Consider the following 20836-nt stretch of genomic DNA (forward strand, 5'->3'; position numbering starts at 1 on the left):
GGATGAGTACTTTCCCACAATTTCCAATCACTTCTTGATGCAAACTTATCCAACCTTGTCCAAGTTTACTCACAGGACCCCTTGAGTTCGACAGACCCTAGACTACGATCCTAAACACATTTATTCAGGAGTAGGCTCCATTGAGCAGAGGTGGGCTTACTCATGGGTAAATAGCACCCAGAGGATTGGGTTCCATGGCTGCTGAATCATATGCTAGCTTACTCAGAGGCCAGACCACACTGAAGTCAAAACGAATTTAGCGGGGCGAAACAGAAGCAGAAATTGTCCGCGATGATATATCTGCGGTGATTCAAATATTCACATCAAATTTGTGTTCCGGGAGCCTCAGCGACACATTTCCAAATCTGGATTGTTTTAAACAATGCAGACAATGTCAGGCTGTTAGCCTTCTCGCATCATGGGGAGAGAAGTAATCATATTGAAGCTGGATAATTTCTGTTGTCTGGGTTTAAAAACTCAATTAATTGCCTGGGGGTTTTCATATGACAAGCCCTCTGAATTAATTCTGTTCCTTACAGATCACACATTACATAAGGCCCTCAGCTAGGGGGAACTCCCTCTTCTGGAGACATTTACATTTACATGATGAATCTAATGCTCCCCGCCACTTAAATGTGCGGTATATTCCCCCCCCCCCAGGTGCTCTCGGCTGAAAATCCTCAACCTTCCCTGCGCATATTAACCCGAAACGCCCTCCTAATCATGATTAACGATCCTGTGCCCTCCTCCAGATGTCTGGAGGGAACTGTAAGGGGCGGCGTTGCTATGGCAACATCGAGTCCATTCCCAAGGATTCCATTCCACAGAGCCGTCTTCTCCTGAAGATTACAGCTTATTCCGCACTTCACAGAGGGCGAAACAGCCAATGTTGACCCAGGCTGAAACTGGGTAAATGGAAAGCTGTGAGAAATGTCCTTGAAATGTCCCGTCCAAACTGGATGCGGTGGCCTGTTGCCATGCAGTTATTTCCACAGTTTAGCTTCTGGAATCTTGTTGCAATTCCGATAGTAAAGCATTTGTAGGAATGAGCCGAAAATCCACGCTGAGCCAAAATGGCCTCCCAGAATTCAATGCACCATTTGTGGGTGATAAACAAATTTGTGGAGGTGGAAACCAGCAACGGCCACCAACCCTAGTGGCTATGTTCTACTTCCACGGCTGGAGGCAAAATGACTCTGAATTCCAGTTGCCGGAATGTCCACAGGACAGGACATTAGATGTTCTCAGACTCCAATTCCCATCAGCCCCAGGAAGCATTCCCAATGGTCAGGGGCGAGGGGTTTTGTAGTCCCCCAACATCCAGCAACGTGCTTCCCAAACTTAGGTCTCCAGCTGTTTTTGGACTACAACTCCCATCATGCCTAGCTAGAAAGACCAGGGGCATTCCAGAGGGCAGGGGTGGTGTGGTCCGCTCCAGGTACCATTCCAAAGGGGGGGTGACAAAATGCCAACCCCTGATTGGCGACACCCCTGAGGGCATGCGCCGCTTACCGCACACCACCCCCTGGGACAAGCGCTGCTCCAGGTACAGGAGCAGGTTGCTTCGCCTCTGAGCAAGACGAGTGGTCAGGGATGATGGGAATTGTAGTCCAAAAGCAACTGCAGACCCATGTTTGGGAAACGCTGGCCTAGCGGGTCCCATGTCCCTCATCCCTGTGTTAGAGTCCTGGCTGGCGGTGACTCTACCGGCCCACAAATAGACTGGCGTGACCATGTGACAAGATGAGCAACCTCTTCTCCTATATAAAGGAGAATCAGGACATACATTTGAGGGCTGGGAAATAGCCAACATGGAGTCCAATCAGCGGACTCCAACTCCCATCAGCCACAAACAGCAGGGCCAATAGTTGGGGGTGATGGGAGTTGTAGTTCATCTCTAGAGGCCCATCTTGACTACCCCTTTCACATCGCAGTAGGGCACAGCTAATCTATTTTTATTTTATTTTTTGTTCTGAAGTTTCCATGTTGTGATGTATCTTGGCAACACCGTGAGTTACTATGGCTTTATCGAATTGTATTAATTGTTTGGATGAATCTGGTGATGTAGATAAATAGGTACCACTCTGGCAGGAAGGTAAATGGCGTTTCCGTGCACAGCTCTGGTTTTGCCAGAAGTGGCTTAGTCTTGCTGGCCACATGACCCAGAAGCTGTCTGCGGACAAACACCGGCTCCCTCGGCCTATAGAGCGAGATGAGCGCTTAACCCCAGAGTCGTCCGCAACTGGACCTAACGGTCAGGGGTACCTTTACCTTTACCTTGATATTATAGCAATTGCAATGTTTGGGACGTTTGTGTGTTTTCAAGGTTTTTGTGATTATTGGGAGCCTCCCTGAGCTCAACATTTGTCGCTGGTACAGCAGAATACAAATATTAAATCAAATCCAAGTCAATAATCTGCTCCCTGATCTTGCCAATTGTTGAATTTTGCTTGCAAAGCAGGGGCTTGAGCCATAGTCTATTCCACAAAGCAAAATGAAGGAGCTGAAATAAGCAGGATGCAGCGCTCTGTATACCACAATTTGAGGAGGGGGGGGGACAATGGAGATTTCTTAACCATCATTTCCACTTCAGAGGCAGGTGCAAGAGATCCAAAATCTGAGAAATGAGGTCAGAATGTTCTATGCTGAAGCCACAATCTTTAAGCGATGGAGGTGCTTGGTTTAGAGAACTAACTCTCAGCTTAGTGATGAATCTGGGTGACAGCTTCTCCCAAAACTCCACATTCCTTTCTTCTGGTCCTTCCTGTTTCTTTTTGCCTTATCAGTCACGCCTAACACACCGAGGTTGTCATCTTGATGCCAGAACTCGATGGCACCGTCCACCTTGTCCTCTTCCTCCAAATCGGCATAAATCCATAGCTGTTGCCACGCCATTTCCGACAAATTTCCGCCTGTACCTTGAAAATCAAAGAGCTGCCATTACCAGAAAGCTGCCATTTCAGTTCTCAGACACAGTCAGAGTAAAAGTGCAAGGCTCTGACGGTGACATTTGTTATATGTCAAGAACAGAAGGAATAAACCTAAAACCTTTGGATTATGCTTAGCTATTTTGCACTTTGACTGAAATTTGTCAGTGCCAACAAATGCAAAAGTTTAGGTGTCAACTGTTGGCATGAGAAAACACAGTGGGCACTTTGGGGGGGGACTTTATGGTTTTTCTAGTGTTGCATCATTATTATTTTCTTAGTTTCACTGTTTAATATCTATCTACCTTAGAGACTGAGGGACGCAGGTGGTGCTGTGGGTTAAACCACAGAGCCTAGGACTTGCCAATCAGAAGGTCGGCGGTTCGAATCCCTGCAATGCGGTGAGCTCCCGTTGCTCGGTCCCTGCTACTGCCAACCTTTCAGTTTGAAAGCACCTCAAAGTACAAGTAGATAAATAGGTGCTGCTCCGGCGGGAAGGTAAACGGCGTTTCCGTGCGCTGCTCTGGTTCACCAGAAGTGGCTTAGTCATGCTGGCCACATGACCCGGAAGCTGTACACCGGCTCCCTCGGCCAATAAAGCGAGATGAGCGCCGCAACCCCAGAGTCAGTCACAACTGGACCTAATGGTCAGGGGTCCCTTTACCTTTACCTTAGAGACTGTTGTGATATTAAGCAGCAAATAAATATATGGAAGGAAATAAGCAGAAGCTTCCATAGTATCAGGTCATTTTGATTGATTGATTGATTGATTGATTGATTGAATCACAAAATCATAGAGTTGGAACCGTCACTTGGAAGATGGAGCAATCCTGTTTTCTCCTGCTCTGGAGGGCAGGACCCAAACCAATGGCTTCAAGTTACAAGGAAGGAGATTCTGACTAAACATTAGCAAGAACTTTCTGACAGTAAAGAGCTATTCAACAGTGGAAGGGACTCCTTCAGAAGGTGGTAGACTCTCCTTCCTTGGAGGTTTTTAAGCAGAGGTTGGGTGGCCATCTGTCATGGATGCTTTAGCTGAGATTCCTGCATTGTAGGGGGCTGGACTAAATAACCCCCAGGCGTCCCTTCCAACTCTACAATTCCATGATTCTATGGCCCTGCTGATGATGGAGGCTGGGGGAAGCAATAATTTGTGTAACCACAAGAGGGCCACATCTTCACGAAGATGAGAACAGGGAAGGGTTTCTACCAGGCTTCCTCAAACTCGGTCCTCCAGATGTTTTGAGACTACAATTCCCATCACCCCTGACCACTGGTCCTGCTAGCTAGGGATCATGGGAGTTGTAGGCCAAAAAATCTGGAGGGCTGAGTTTGAGGAAGCCTGGTTTATACTCTCTGCTTCTGTGTCTTGTTGCACTTAGGATTTGCCGGCTGGATTTTGAATCGCTCAATTTTGTTTTCTGCTGCAGTCGTGGGAATCGCAAGCCTTTGCTTCCCTGAAAACTCAGCCCAGGAAAAAATAATGCAAAGTCCCCGGCCCCAGCCCTCCTTACCTCTTGATTTAGGAAGCAGTACAGAACAGCAACAATGAAGCCCTGTATAACAAGGAGGAAAAGCACAGAAGTTAAATACCTAAACCGGCAGCTGGGGGAACTCAGGTCTGTGGGCCAAATGGATTCCTCTGGACCTCTCTACCTGGTCCCTGGGATTCTCCATTGGCCGTGTCTCCTCCCCAAAACCACACCACAGTCCCTCTCCCACACCCTCCTCTGGTCCCCCTCCCCTAAGATGTAATTATGCTCCTGACAAGGATGGACCTTAGTAATATGGTGCCCTTGGTGAGGACAAAATTTGAGGCTCCCCCCCCAGCTCCCAGTCTTCATGTCACCTTCCAAAGTCAGGGAAGTGAGGCGCTGGGAGTGGAAAAGGAGCTGTGACGATCTGGCAGGGTCCTTGAGTCCTCCTGCCTCCTTCCCAAAGCTGGGCAAGTAGTAGTAGTAGTAGTAGTAGTAGTAGTAGTAGTAATAATAATAATAATAATAATAATAATAATAATAATAATAATAATAATTTATTTTTATACCCCCCCCCACCTGGCTGGGTTTCCCCAGCCACTCTGAGTGGCTCCCAACAGAATACAGTGGTACCTCAAGTTACAGACGCTTCAGGTTACAGACGCTTCAGGTTACAGACTCCGCTCACCCAGAAATAGTACCTCGGGTTAAGAACTTTGCTTCAGGATGAGAACAGAAATGGTGCAGCGGCGGGAGGCCCCATTAACTAAAGTGGTACCTCTGGTTAAGAACAGTTTCATGTTAAGAATGGACCTCCGGAATGAATTAAGTTCTTAACCCGAGGTACCAGTGTATTAAAAACACGATAAAACAACAAACATTAAAAACATCCCTATACAGGACTGCCTTCAGACAAGTCAGATAGTTGTCTATTTCCTTGACATCTGATGGGAGGGCGTTCCACAGCGTGGGCGCCACTACCAAGAAAGCCATCTGCCTGGTTCCCTGTAACTTCACTTCTCGCAGCGAGGGAACCGCCAGAAGGCCCTCAGAGCTGGACCTTAGTGTCCGGGCATAACAATGGTGGTGGAGACATTCCTTCAGGTATACTGAGCAGAGGCCATTTAGGGCTTGAAAGGTCAGCACCAACACTTTGAATTTTGCTCAGAAACATCCTGGGAGCCAATGAAGGTCTTTCAGGACCAGTGTTATATAGTGCTAACTAGGCTTCAAGAAGAAGGACTCTAGGTCCCTGTCAGAGCCCTCACACCTCCTTCCTGAAGCAATAGCTTACTAGGCTTTGGGAAGGAGGCAGGAAGTCACCGCTTTGGCTCATCAACCTGTGTTTTGGGCGGCTGGGCCAGGGACACTTACTGACAGAGATATGTGATCCTTGGGTGTTTGAACCACTAGGGAATATGACCCCCAGGCTGAAGCAGGCTACTTAGCAATGGTCCAACTCTTATAAAGGCAACTTCATCCATGATCAGAACTTTTGTCTAGTCACTGCTAGACTATAAAGTGGTATCCCTGGTTGTGAACAGGATCCATTCCGGAAGCCCATTCGTAACATGAAAAGCGCACAACCTGAAGCGCCGTATCTGCGCAGGTGGGCGACGCGATTTGGCACTTGTGCGCATGCGCGAGCGGCGAAACCCGGAAGTAACCCTTTCCAGTACTTCCAGGTCACCGCGGGACGCAACCTGGAAAAACGTAACATGCAGCAAATATAACATGAGGTATGATTGAGAGCCAGTGTGGTGTAGTGGTTAAGAGTGGTAGACTCATAATCTGGTGAACCGGGTTCGCTTCCCTGCTCCTCCACATGCAGCTGCTGGGTGACCTTGGGCTAGTCACACTTCTTTGAAGTCTCTCAGCCCCACTCACCTCACAGAGTGTTTGTTGTGGGAAAGGAAGGGAAAGGAGAATGTTAGCAGCTTTGAGATTCCTTTGGGTAGTGATAAAGCGGGATATCAAATCCAAACTCTTCTTCTTCTACCAGAAAATATGGCTGGGGCTGATGGCAGTCGAAGAGACAAAGGTACCTCAAGATTAGGAGGCCCTGACGCTATAGCAGCATCGGAAACACCCATGCTGTTACAAGATTTAATCTCTGCAACAAAAACAAAAAATCCTACACTTGCACTATAAAAAACTTTACTTAACAGGAAGAAATATGATTTAGAATATGAAAGACAAGAATGGAGTAAAGAGCTAGGAGTACAGATAACAAATGATATATGGGAGACAAGTATAAAATCAATAGAAAAAACCTCTATGGATTTAAGGCTGAGACTTATTCAGCAGAAGATAGTATTTAGAGTTCACTGGACTCCAGCAAGGTTATATTAGAAGAAAATAACAAGTGCAGATAATTGCTGGAGATGTGGGTGTAAAAACGCGAACTTCATACATATGTTGATTAACCGCCCGATGATCAGACCATTCTGGAGCAAGGTGAGGGTATTTATAGCAAAAGTAATAAAAAGAAATTGTTATTTAGTGGAACTGAATTTAATTCTAAATTATATTCCGGAAACTTGGAAGATCTTGAGGGGCCAAAAAAGGTGGTTGTATATTAGAAGGGACGCGGGTGGCGCTGTGGGTAAAAGCCTCAGTGCCTAGGGCTTGCCGATCGAAAGGTCGGCGGTTCGAATCCCCGCGGCGGGGTGCGCTCCCGCTGCTCGGTCCCAGCGCCTGCCAACCTAGCAGTTCGAAAGCACCCCCGGGTGCAAGTAGATAAATAGGGACCGCTTTCTAGCGGGAAGGTAAACGGACAGCGCTGGCCCCCGGCCTCTTGAGTGAGATGGGCGCACAACCCTAGAGTCGGACACGACTGGCCCGTACGGGCAGGGGTACCTTTACCTTTTTTTATATTAGAAGCAAAAAAACTTGTTTTGATGAATTGGAAGAGTCGCAAAAAGATTCCACTGAGCATATGGACTGATAATATGGACAGATTAGCTACATACAAAAGAATTGCTTGTCGATGCAAAATAAGAATGGATAAATACAAAGAAATTTGGAACGAATATCTAAGTGACAAGGCAGATAACAGTGGGAAATAGAGGGGGGAGAGAATGGTGATAAACAAGGAGCAGGCATAGAGACATCACCTTGCCAACAAAGGTCCGTATAGTTCAAGCTATGGTTTTCCCAGTAGTGATGTATGGAAGTGAGAGCTGGACCATAAAGAAGGCTGATCGCCGAAGAATGGATGCTTTTGAATTCTGGTGCTGGAGGAGACACTTGAGAGTCCCATGGACTGCAAGAAGATCAAACCTCTCCATTCTGAAGGAAATCAGCCCTGAGTGCTCACTGGAAGGACAGATCCTGAAGCTGAGGCTCCAATACTTTGCCCCCCTCATGAGAAGAGAAGACTCCCTGGAAAAGACCCTGATGTTGGGAAAGATGGAGGGCACAAGGAGAAGGGGACGACAGAGGACGAGATGGTTGGACAGTGTTCTGGAAGCTACCAGCATGAGTTTGACCAAACTGCGGGAGGCAGTGGAAGACAGGAGTGCCTGGAGTGCTCTGGTCCATGGGGTCACGAAGAGTCGGACACGACTAAACGACTAAACAACAACAAGGCATAGGGATATTACTGTATCTAAATTTGCGCTGTCAATTTGTGTTATTATTGTTATTATGGTTTTTTCTTGTACATGTCTTTTTAGTTTGGTGTTTGTACTGACTGGAAAAAGTGAATAAATAAATAATAATAACTCAACAGTGGCAAAGCACACTTGTAAAATCCCTTAAGTCCATACTTCACCTGGAATGATCCAATGCAGAGCTCCAGGGAGAGCCGGACCCCCACGTTGGCGTAATCGGGAAGAAAATTGAAGATGATGTAATGTGTCCCAAACAGAGGGATGAGGAGCAGAGTCGACTTACAGAGGCGTCTGGGTTTGGGAGGAGAAATCGGAAGAAAAACACGGTCATGACAACCTGGCTTACAGAAAACAGGCACAAGATGGCGCTCCCAGCATCTCAATTGATCTAAAGTTATGATCGGCCCGTTGGAACTGGCAAGGCAGGAGATGAGGAGAGCCGCCAAATGGTGGAATTTGAGCCAATGGAAATGAGAGCAAACAGATCCTAGCTTTGTCCCCGCGCCTACCTGTTGATGGGAGACAGCGTTAATGAAATATACTCGGAGTTGAGAGTGGATTTCATGCTCTTTATTCAGCTCATAGTGGTGAAGAGGAATGGAAGTTCCCCCATAATGTCTGCTTTATATACATTATTTACACAATGGGCCCCACGTGATTGGCTAATTCCGGGATTCTCCTGTAGGCCAATCAGGTTGCGGATTCACTTCCACCTGGAACTAGATTGGGTGGCTCCTGTGGACCAATCAGACTGCTGCATTCTGGACCCTATTGTTCTAGGACCAATCAGACTGCTGCATTCTGAATCCTATTGTTCTAGGACCAATCAGACTGCTGCCTTTTGGATCCTATTCAACTCAGTACATAACAGCTAACAAGGAGGTGCAGCCATTGGCACCTGCTGCGCTGGTTGTAAGTAAAGAGGCAGGTGGGTGTGACATTAACATATGAGAGTGCTGGAGGTGAAATAGTTAAACAGGTTACCCAATCAGAACCCGGGGGTGGAGTTCAGAGGGACTATAAAACCAGCTCTGGGAGGGGCAAAGGGAGGAGTTCGTTGGGAGTTGGGTGGTTGGTTGGAGTGGGAGTGCATTGGGACAGAGTCTGTGGGTAGGTTGAGTTAGTGTAGCGAAATAAGCTGAGTCAGGAACAGGAGCTAGGAAGACAAGTAAATATCTGAGAGGTGGTTTAGTGAGGGAGAGCAGGTAGCGGAAGTTATAGGTCTGGATAGGCACCCTATGAATGTAATTGACTGATACCGTTTATGAAACCACACGCTTGTTAAACTGCAATAAATAAACAGAAGTTTATGTTCCAGTTTAACCCTGACTGGACTCAGTATTGTACCAGGTAGGGCCTGGGTGGTGGCAGCAAGAAATCAAGTGGTGGCACAGGGATCAATAGACGGTGAAACGTCCAGGGACCCTGTGTGATCGCCACAGTGGGGACTGACTGAGATTGGTGGATCAGTGCCCCATTCCCTCATACTCTGTGGCCATGAATCCTGCACATTTGCTAAAGGAACTTCCTTCCATCCTAAGCTTTCTACCACTCAGGCAGAGAGAGAGCAGGACCACACTACTGGCCGAGAGACTAGAAACATTTGGCTTCTCCTCTCCTCGAACTGTTTATACTCCACTTTTATAACTAAGAACCAAGTGCCTGGGTTTGCTTGTTTTTCCTCCTCCCTCCTCCTCCCTTTTTTCCTTTTGTGCTGTGCCTCTTAGATTGCAAGCCTGGGAGCAGACACTGCCTCATTATTGAAATGTACAAGGCACTCCAGGAGTCTTTTTAGCCAAAGAGTAGGGTTTTTTTTTAATGCCTGAAATAAATAAAATAGTACATAAACAATAATTCCCAATGTGTCACACCCCCACCCCAGATGTTCTAGAATTAAGGAATGAAAAAGAAACATTCCACTACCTTCACCCCATTCCAAATTCATAGGAACCTCAGATCTTTCTCTAAGCCCTCTGCTCAAAAATAGGTTCACAGTATGCAGCCTGCAAGCCCTTCATCATGCTGGCTGGTTCCACTCAATTCACCTGTACTGAGATGAGTTGTTGAAACTGATTTGTCCCGGGTCCAGTTTTTTCAGCAGGATTCTGATTATGTTGATAAAAAGAATGAAGTTGACCTGTCCCAGATGTAGGGAGGAGAGAGGGGAAGAGGGAAGAAAAGAGCACAGTTAATGTTAAGACAATATATTTTTTTATTGATTGATGGATTGATTGGCCGCCCTTCACCAGATTGAAAATATATCCTCCGAAATGTTCTGGATGGAGAAATGATCTTGACGGCTGAGGGTCTGCTTTGCGGGAATGGGGGAAATATTCAAATCGTATTCTGGAAAACACACTCGTTTTCTTTCTTTTCTTTTCAGATATATTTACAGCGGTACCTCTGGATGCGAACGGGATCCGTTCCAGAGCCCCATTCGCATCCTGAAAGGAACGTATGACGCGACTGCACATCTGCGCTTGTGCAGGTCACGTTTCGCCACTTCCGCGTATGCGCGTGACATCATTTTGAGCATCTGCGCATGCGCGAGCAGTGAAACCCGGAAGTTACGTCTTCCGTTACTTCCAGGTCGCTCAACCTGAAGCATATTCATCCCGAGGTATGACTGTATTGATACTCGCCCAAAGATATACAAAAGTTCATACCCAATACAAACGCTCTCTTTTTCTATGGGAGTTAAAAAGAAAGAAAATTCTCAGGAAACCCTCTTCCGAGAAGGTTTGGCTTACTCTGCAATAAACCACGACATTAACAACAACAACAACAACAACAGCCAAATAACCATTAGAACCACCGGATAAAATTAAGCTGTAGGCAAGATTTAAAAAGGCCTTGATCAGCAGAGACTGGGATGAAGCGTTAGCAGTCTTTGAACTTCTCTCTCTCTCTCTCCTTAACACACACTCACACACACACACACAGGTATGAAAGCCAGAACTTCCCACCATTCAAATGTACAAAAAGGCAAATAGTATACATACCCCGACAGAAAAGATAATGGGTCCTTTGATTAGCCACCAGTAAGGAGAACCTTGGTTTGCATCCCAGCAACTGGAAAGAACATGCAATGGTTAATGCAAATGAACGTGTGATCTTTTCTGAATATTGTATGACTGAATTATTTATCCTTCCTCTTGTGTCTCCCTCTCCATTGTTATTGGTGGAGTGGAGGGTGGTTCATTCTTAACAGGGCCGGCCCTACTATTTTACAGAGACAACTGCCTCAGGTGACAGAGAAGGCAGCAGTCAAATGTGGGAAGACAGTGCTTGTATGTGCAACACAGCCGACCTGTGGTACCCTCTAAACAAGGCGGTCTTAAATTTGCTTTGTCTCATTTTTGCATCACTTTACAATCTCTTTTGTTTAAAAAGTCCTCCTCCCAAATTTGCCAGCATTTTACTGTGTATTTTTACACACTGCTTTGCCAAAATCAGGGATGTTCCTGGAAAACAGGAACACTTGGAGGGGCTGAGACGAGAAATGCCATAAGGGACCTCCGGTGTGGCGTAGTGGTTAGGAGCGGTGGATTCGTAATCTGGTGAACCAGGTTCACTTCCCCGCTCCTCCACCTGCAGCTGCTGGGTGACCTTGGGCCAGTCATACTTCTCTGAAGTCTCTCAGCCTCACTCACCTCACAAAGTGTTTGTTGTGGGGGAGGAAGGGAAAGGAGGATGTTAGCCGCTTTGAGACTCCTTCGGGTAGTGATAAAGCGGGATATCAAATCCAAACTCTTCTTCTTTACCTGAGCAATAATGATCTTCCAGGCATTTTTTTTTTGGATTTTTGTGTGTGTTAAGCATCAGCCCAACACTAATCTGACCACTTTAAGCCTGCACAACTTGTGATACACACACATTACAATCCAATCACAGGCCAACAGCCACCACTTGCCACGTTTGCAATAGCAGGTTGACCACCAAAAAGGAGATGAGATGAACACCTCCAGGGTGAGTAACCTTGCATGGCTCATAGATCCATAGCTTGGTGGGCCAGTATTTCTGAAAGCCTGGATTACATTCTTGTCTCCTGTGCCCTCCCCCCCCCTCATTTTTATGAATCTGAACATAGGACATGACTCACGAAATGTCTTCGAAATGCACCTTGACTAATATCCACAGTATGGTAAAAAACGTTGGAACACCTGTAGGATCGAAAACAGAGGACATGGTGATTTTTATGGATGCAATCAACCTGCATCATTTTCCAAAACCGACCACCTACTTGTTAAGGGGACAGATCCTTGATCTGTGTCTCTACAGCAGGTGTGATGAACCTTTGGCTCTCCAAATGTTGCTGTACTACAACTCCCATCATCCCTAGCCATGCTTATTGGGGGCTGATGGGAGTTGTAGTCTAGCAACATCCAGACAGCGGTGGTGCATATGCCCGCACTGCCCAGGGCAGGCACTCACCCGAGGAGGGCATGACATCCTCCCAAGGGGGAGTGTGGCACGGAGGGTGCCCTCCCAGGCACGGGATAGCCGCTCGGGTGCCCGGTGTTGGGATTCCATTCCACCCTTTGGTGCAGACATGGGATTGTTACATGTCACATGTCTGTTTATATTCCAGCACAGATTGCTGGCGTGAGCAGAACTTCCGCTCTGTATTGCTTCTGTTTTCTGTCTCTCTCCGAGAAGACAGCAAGGAGAGATGCCATGTTTTCTTTGTCCTGATTTATGTGTAATAAATGCGTAGTTTAGTATGTGTCTACAGCCTCAAGCCTCTTCTGTTGCAGCAGTTACACTGCTGAGTAAAGTGTGCTCAAGTCTGCAATCTTGAGTCACTGATGCACATTGGAGCAAAGTTCAATGGGTCTCTGCAGCAGCAAGGCTGAGGGGAAATGCTCCAGCTGGGGCCAAGCCAGCTGGCCTTTTTGACCCCTGATTCCGACATTGAGGTTATGGGCCCAGAACCAAGGCTTTACACCGGAGTAGGACTGCTGTTGGCTGCTGCAGCATTCCGGGGATTTATGAGGTAATGTGCAGCATGCACAGGATCAGAGTTCAAGGGCAAATTCCAGCCAGGCAAAAGCACTTGCGGGTGAAGCAGAGTTAGTGAGGGGAGTGGCCTGGATAAACATCTAGGGGCCAGACTAGGGGTGGCTTGGAGAACAGCATTTGGCTTGCCAGCCTGAGGTCCACCACTGCTGCAGGTCCTCCTCACTTACCCCAGCCAAACAGCATGAGCCACCAGTAATATTTTCTTCCATGGGGAAAGGAGGACAGCAGCAGGCAGTTGAGGTAGAGAGCTTCCACCAGCAGCCACATGAAGTTAGCCATTGTGAAATATTGACAGAAAACAACCGAGATCTTGCATTCGGTCTAAAGAACACAGAAAGTGAAATTTCAATGAACACCTTCATTTGTAGGGCATTGCTTTTTTTGTTTTTTGTTTGTGTGTGTGTGTGTGTGTGTGTGTGTGTGTGTTATTATTCTTACTATTATTTCTTCAATTTGCATACTGCCCTTCATCAAAGATCTCATGGCAGTTCACAGCATAGAAATACAAAACAGAAACACAAAAGACATAATATGAACAAGAACCAAACAAACCCAGAACCCTTCTATAGGTGCCCCGACAGCACAAACGATAGGCTCCCATATTGCACAAACTACCTCTGAAACTCAGGGGAGCTTCAGAAGGAAGTTATGGAGAGGGTAGAAACATTCATTCGAATCTGAAAGCAAAGGAAAAAACCTCCAGGTGTTGTGCAGTACAGCTCCCATAATCCATGGCCATTGTCTGTGCTTGTTGGGGCTGATGGCAGTTGGAGTACAACATTTGGACACAGGTTCCTCAGCCCAATTCTAACAGCATCCATGTTTAGGATTTGTAGATTTGGGGCATATCAGTTTTCAAATTCTCCACATTTTGCAGCAATTTGTGAATTTTATTTTTAAAAGATTTGTTAGGCTAATCTTACTGTATGCTTATGAAACACGGACCACTTATAAACGCCATCTCCAACTCCTCAAAAGATTCCATCAATGGTGTCTCCAGAAATTTTTACACATCACTTGGGAAGACAGGCGAACTAATACAGTGTACTGGAAGAGGCAAAGATCACCCGTGTTGAAGCAATGATTCTTCAACATCAACTTCATTGGACTGGTCATGTTGTGCAGATGCCTGATGATCGTCTTCCAAAGCAACTACTCTATTCCGAACTTAAAAATGGAAAGCGTAATGCTGGTGGTCAACAAAATAGGTTTAGAGACTCTATCAAGGCAAATCTTTAAAAATGTAGTATAAACACCGACAACTGGGAAACACTGGCCTGCAAGTGCTCCAATTGGAGAACAGCCTTTTCCAAAGGTGTCATGGGCTTTGAAGACACTTGGACTCAGGATGAAAGGGAGAAACGTGCTAAGAGGAAGGTACGCTTGGCAAATCCACACTGTGATCAACTCCAACCAGGAAACCAATGTCCCCACTGTGGAAGGACATGTGGATCCAGAACTGGCCTCCACAGTCACTTATGGACTCATTGTTAAAACTGTATTAAATGGAAGACAATCTTACTCGGCTACGAGGGATTGCCAAAGAAGAAGAAGAAGAAGAGTGCAATTTTCTTTCACCAATGTACACGTTTCCACAGCAGTTTCCCCTAATATAATGCATTTTGTATGTTATTTTTACTAATAAGTTCCTTTTCTATGTTTGCCTCCTCCTAGTGCTGTTTTTCTAGATAAAAAAGTGCCAGAACTCACCATGAACGCCTCCCTTGTTCTCTTAGAACAGCAATGGTGCCCAACAGAGGGGCTGGAACAGAATTCTGGTGAGTTCCAACTGAAAAAAAAATTACTTCCCCTGATATGTGCATTTTTGTAAACCTTGTTTGCAGTTGGAGGCAGCAAAGTTTCCAGATTTGCTGGAAACCAAAAGAGGTGAGGGCTGCTTGTGGGTTTCCACAGGCATCTGGTGAGAACAGGATGCTGGACTAGATGGGCAAACTGGCCTGATCCTGCAGGCTATTATGTTCTTATGTTTGGAGAACTAAATCACAAAACTCAGATAAGTGCGAATTTTGAAAACTAGCTGTGTTTCGGTTTGCATTTTATCATCATTATCATTATTATTAAATTTATACTCCAACTGTTTCCCTGACAGGGACTCACGTTGGTTTACAGATTAAAAACAAGAACAGCTAAAAACAACATGTTTTGGAAAATGCAAATTTGATAGATTTGGCATTGAATGAGTGCTGAGATGCTCCTCCCATCCCTCTCAGGGACTTGTTAGACCCAGAGAAGTGGTGGAGAGTCATGGACCTTCAGTCTCAACAACTGATTCATGAAATTGAGCTGCTGTGCTCCTAAGGCCTGACATCCAGCCAAGGCTGTGAAGATTGTATTCTTTTTAATAAAAAGTTAACTCCGACTTTGAATGGTGTGATTTACTGCCGGCTCAGACCCTGTCTCCTGCTGAAAGCAGAATGCCGGATTACATGAAGCTTTGTTCTGCTAGAGCCAGGCAGTTGGTGTGTCCCCCCCCTTTAGGTTCTTATGAAAGTTTCCAGGCTATAGTTTGTGATTTGGAGAAGGACCAAGCAGAAGAAAGCAGCCCTGGTACTCATGTGGCCATGACACACACAGATGAAAACCAGAGATAAAAGCAAGTCACACTTTTTTACACCTTACCGTGGAAAAGCTACAATAGTCAACATCTTCTGTTTTGAAAAGAACCTCATCCTTGACGAAGACGGCAATGGTCTTCAGGATGAAGGTGAAAAAGAGATGGACATGGATGTAGTTTCTGGGGCAACGGAGCCTCCTGCAGGAGCAGAATATGGAACCGTTAGAGGCTGAGAGCAGAAGCTAAGAGACTGTCAGTGTCAACCCTATGCTTGTCTACCTAGTAAACTTAAGTAGAGAGGAGTGGTGATATATGCAAAGGAGAAACTCTCACCGAAACAAATTTTTAAAGATGAACAAGGAAGATATTTGGCTATTGAAATTCAATTTCAAGGAGAGAAATTTCTGATTGTAGGGGTGTATGCACCCAACGAGGGGAAATCTGAATTTTTTAAGAAGTTGCATGAGGTTCTTCTGGACTATATGGACTATAATATAATCTTGATGGGGAACATGAGTGGAGTTGTATCTACAAATATGGATAAGGCACAAAAACAGGTAGTCACCAAAGATGGTAGATTACCAAAGACTTTTTTTGAATTGACTGATAATATGGACTTGATCGACATCTGGAGAACTAAGAACCCCCTGGGGAGAGAGGGAACTTTCTTCTCTGAAGCTAAGATGACATGGACTAGAATTGACCCAATTGGGATTACTAGAGGAATGGCACCAAAGATAAAAAAAGTGGAAATCTGCCCTAAAACTTGCTCAGACCATAATGCTACCTAGTAAACTTAAGCAGTAGTAACAGTAATCATCATCATCGTCATCATTTTATTATTTGCACCTTGCCCATTTGGCAGGGTTGCCCCAGACGTTCTGGGCAGCTTCCAACGCATATAAAAAGACCAAACATTAAAAAATTCCTGATACAGGGCTGCCTTCAGATGTCTTCTAAAAGGTGTGTAGCTCCTTGACATCTGATGGGAGGGCGTTCCACAGGGCGGGCACCACCACCGAAAAGGCCCTCTGCCTGGTTCCCTCCAACTTCACTTCTCGCAGTGAGGGAACCACCAGAAGGCCCTCAGAGCTGGACCTCAGTGTCCAAGTTGAATGATGGGGGTGGAGATGCTCCCTCAGGTATACTGGGCTGAGACCATTGAAGGTTTTAAAGGTCAGCACCAACACTTTGCTCGGAAACATACTGGTAGCCAATGTAGATCCTTTAAGTGTTACATGGTTCTGACAGCCACTCGCTGTCACCAGTCTAGCTGATGTAATAAAAGATAGCTCAATGTTCAGGCAGAAATGAAATCCCTTTGGAGGAAGGGATTCTCCTAAAGTCATATACCTCTCATGATTCACCCCTCCCTCGGCACAGCATGCTACCTGTCAGGTTTCCATGAACATACCTGAATGCGATGAGGACCATGATGGCCATAGCAAGGGAGGTGGTGGAGATGCTGTAGCCCACAGTGTAGATGGTTTTGACGGTTGTCAGGTAGGCATGCTGAAATGGAAGGAGAACAAGGGCATCGGCGGGATGAATCTTATTAAAGAAAAGTATTGGATAGCTGTTACTGAACAAACCCAAAATATTGAACCATTTGAAAGACGCCTTACTCAAGGAGGATTTGGGGGTAACGTTGAACTATCTCCTGCAAAATAAAAATGGCTAAATCATTGGGGGGGCAGGGAGAGGGAGCCACCACCACCAGCCCCAGTCTCAGAATGGTTTGAAAGAATCTGAGATATTCTAAAGTTGATTGAATACATGTCCTACAATAGAGCAACAAATGTACAAACAAAGAGATTCTTGCAAAGAGGGGTACCATCAGTTATGATCTGGGAGGATAAATGCCCTGTTGTCTGTTATGCAATGGTCTGAGAACCTCACTGGCCTGGCTGCATTTGAACATCAGTTTCATGTGGATATCTGTTTGGACATCTGGAGGCTGTAAGTTGACTTATATGTTTGACTTAAGGTATATGTATTGGTAGGGAGTGGGTGGCCCTGTGGTTTAAACCACTGAGCCTCTTGGGTTTGCTAATTGGAAGGTTGGCGGTTCGAATCCCTGTGACGGGCTGAGCTCCCATTGCTCTGTCCCAGCTCCTGCCAACCTAGCAGTTCGAAAGCACAGCAGTGCAAGTAGATAAATAGATACCGCTGTGGTGGGAAGGTAAACGGCATTTCCGTGTGCTCTGGTTTCCGTCACGGTGTCCCGTTGTGCCAGAAGCGGTTTAGTCATGCTGGCCACATGACCTGGAAAGGTGTCTGTGGACAAACACCAGCTCCCTCGGCCTGAAAAGCGAGATGAGCGCCACACCCCATAGTTGCCTTTGTCTGGACTTAATTGTCCAGGGGTCCTTTACCTTTACTTACAAGTATTGGTGGCTTCTGTGCCCACTGATGGTGGGGTTTTGTTATTTCTTATTTGTTTAATGCATTTCTATTCAACTCTTAAGCCAGGAAGGTTCCCACAGTGACTACATACATCCAGTTAAAGCAGGATTGTCCCTGCTCACAGGCTTACAATCAGAAGAAACACGACACACTGGTCTCCCAGGGTAAGAGGCTGGGAGGAGAAAGGAAAAATACCAGGTGAGAGCTAGGAGGAGCTACTATCTTCTGCAGGTGGTTGTAAGGGCTAAGAATTACTTTTAAGAGAGGACTCCATCTTGCACTTATTTTGTTTGAATTTTTGTAACCGCTATTTTAATGTATTATGGAAAACTTTAATAAAAATCTAATTGCCAAAGAAACACAACAACACAAGAGAAAGGGGAACAGGAGAGGTGGAGAATGAAAACTCAGGCACCAATTCTTAAACAGTTATTATTAGTACTATTTGTAAATTATTTCTCTCTCTCTCTCTCTCTCTCTCTCTCTCTCTCTCTCTCTCTCTCTCTCTTTCTTTCTTTCTCTCTCTCTCTCTCTCTCTCTCTCTCTCTCTCACACACACACACACAATTCTTTCTCCTTTTCTTTCTTTTTGCTAACTTTGTAAGTATTTCTCTCTCTCTCTCTCTCTCTCTCTCTCTCTCTCTCTCTCTCTCACACACACACACACACACACACACATATTTCTTTCCCCTTCTCTTTCTTTTTGCTAACTTTGTAGGTATTTTCTTTTTAAGAAAGAAAATAAATGCTTTTAAATAACTAACAATTCTCTGTGGGCTTTAGCTACTGTTCCCGTTGCAATGAAATATTGCAAATAGAAAGCAGATTTGAGGCTTAATGGTCAATTATAAGCAAATGGCAGACAACAATAACACGTGTGAGCCACAACAATGATTCAGATTTCCATTCTACTGCTTGGAAAAAGATGTGCACTTTTGAACAGGGAACACAGTGTGCCTTTCAGACCACTGTGGATAATCTTTCCTTTGTGGTTGTTTGTTTGTTTACTGCCGCCATCCCACTCTTTGGCCCCGGAGGGTTTCCAGCAAACAATTAAATATTGAAACTACTAGGTTAAAAAAAAAAGCAAAAACAACAACCCACATGAACAGAGCATATAATTATAAAATAGTGGAACGGTAAAAACAAATACCATAGAATCACAGAATTGTAGAATTGGAATGGACCATGAGGGTCATCAAATCAAACTCCCTGCAATGCAGGAATCTTTTGCCCCACGTGGGGCTCGAACCCACAATTCTCATGCTATAAACAGATGAACAATCTGGGCCAAGCAAGCATAAACTCCTGAAATTCTTCAGGTATAGATTCCAACAAATCTTCAGAAATATTGTGTGCTCTACACTGAACAACCAAACGGTTTTGAACCTCAGCATTCCTCCCTGCAGCCTGCTTCGAAAACAGCAATTATTAGAGATAGTTTTTTAGTCTTCGAAACCTCAGAGGAGGCAGGAACACCACTGAGCTCATAACCTAGAAGCCTTGGAGCCAACCGTCTCAGCATCAGCAAGCGCCAGGGGGTCCCCAAGAGGGTTGCTAAGCTTCCCAAACAGAGCTCTGCCACTATTAGTTTGGGGCAAATGTGTAGGAGTGGCCCAAACCTCTGAAGAGAAGCAGGAGATTAAAGATATAAGATATAAAGATTAAAGATATAAAGATATAAAAAAAAGCATGAAGACCAGTCTTCCACAGGACAGGAAAGGTATGGTGCTTTGTTCAACAAAAATATAAAACGTGGCTGGCGAAACCTGTGGCCCTTCAGGTGTCACACCAACCCCAGCTCATGTGGATGATGGGCAAGGATGAGAAAACCTGCAATATCTGGATGGCAACAGCTTCCCAGCCCTGGTACAAAACCAAGGAAGTGGCCCAGACTTTGTGGAATGTATCATCTCTGGAGCAGTCAAATACAACATTTCCTGTTTGCCCAGAGTGGACACACAGGGGAGTGTTGCTCCAGCCAGGAGGACTTCCTGTCTCACCTGGTCTGGAGCATCCTCCCCCTGTGTGTGACCAGGTAGGTGGGCGTGACCCTGGCAGCCCCTACAAAAGGGCCAGTCACACAGCCATCTTCCCTTCTCTCTCTTGACTCTTCCTGATGCTCTTATGCTGTCTGCTGGCTCTCAGCTAGCAGCACATGGACTCATTCACCACATGGGATGAACCCACACTCTCTTCTGTAACTACAAGCTAAAGCCTGCCTTCAGGGGTCATACTGTGAACTGAATGTAAGTAAACTTCTTATTACTTTTAAAAGAAGGCTGTTGTGTCATTATTGTTTTAAAGAGAGAGTTAAAGGAGTTAAAGGGAGTTAAAGGAGTTAAAGGGAAAGTTTAAGGGACGTGGGTGGCGCTGTTGGTTAAACCACATAGCCTAGGGCTTGCCGATCAGAAAGTCGGCGGTTCAAATCCCCGCGACAGGGTGAGCTCCCGTTGCTCGGTCCCTGCTCCTGCCAACCTAGCAGTTCGAAAGCACGTCAAGTGCAAGTATATAAATAGGTACCGCTCCGGAGGGAAGGTAAATGGTGTTTCCATGCGCTGCTCTGGTTCGCCAGAAGCAGCTTAGTCATGCTGGCCACATGACCTGGAAGCTGTGCGCTGGCTCCCTCAGCCAATAAAGCGAGATGAGCGCCACAACCCCAGAGTCGCCCGGACCCTTAAAGGGGAATTTACCAGGAAGAAATCCAATCTGGACAAGCCAGACTGGATTGCTTAACTCAAGAGATGCTAATGAATCTACCAACTAGCTTTCTGCAATGTACAGGGAATGTGCTCTGCTACTAGCTCACTAGTGTGA

General features: G+C 45.8%; 1 protein-coding gene across 1 annotated transcript in view; it reads right to left on the reverse strand.

Annotated features, from left to right (window-relative positions):
- Positions 1-1527: 1527 nt before the first annotated feature.
- Positions 1528-20836, reverse strand: part of GHRHR (growth hormone releasing hormone receptor) — a 33330-nt gene continuing 14021 nt past the window's right edge. The window contains exons 5-13 of the mRNA XM_053410453.1: positions 17028-17125; positions 15679-15811; positions 13206-13359; positions 12119-12179; positions 11019-11088; positions 10062-10153; positions 8178-8307; positions 4442-4483; positions 1528-2918 (exon numbers count right to left, since the gene is read on the reverse strand). Coding sequence (XP_053266428.1) covers positions 2793-2918; positions 4442-4483; positions 8178-8307; positions 10062-10153; positions 11019-11088; positions 12119-12179; positions 13206-13359; positions 15679-15811; positions 17028-17125 — 906 coding nt within the window. The 3' untranslated portion in view covers positions 1528-2792. The remainder of the gene's footprint in view (positions 2919-4441; positions 4484-8177; positions 8308-10061; positions 10154-11018; positions 11089-12118; positions 12180-13205; positions 13360-15678; positions 15812-17027; positions 17126-20836) is intronic.

Source organism: Podarcis raffonei, chromosome 12 (assembly GCF_027172205.1).
Source record: "Podarcis raffonei isolate rPodRaf1 chromosome 12, rPodRaf1.pri, whole genome shotgun sequence".
NCBI lineage: Eukaryota > Metazoa > Chordata > Lepidosauria > Squamata > Lacertidae > Podarcis > Podarcis raffonei.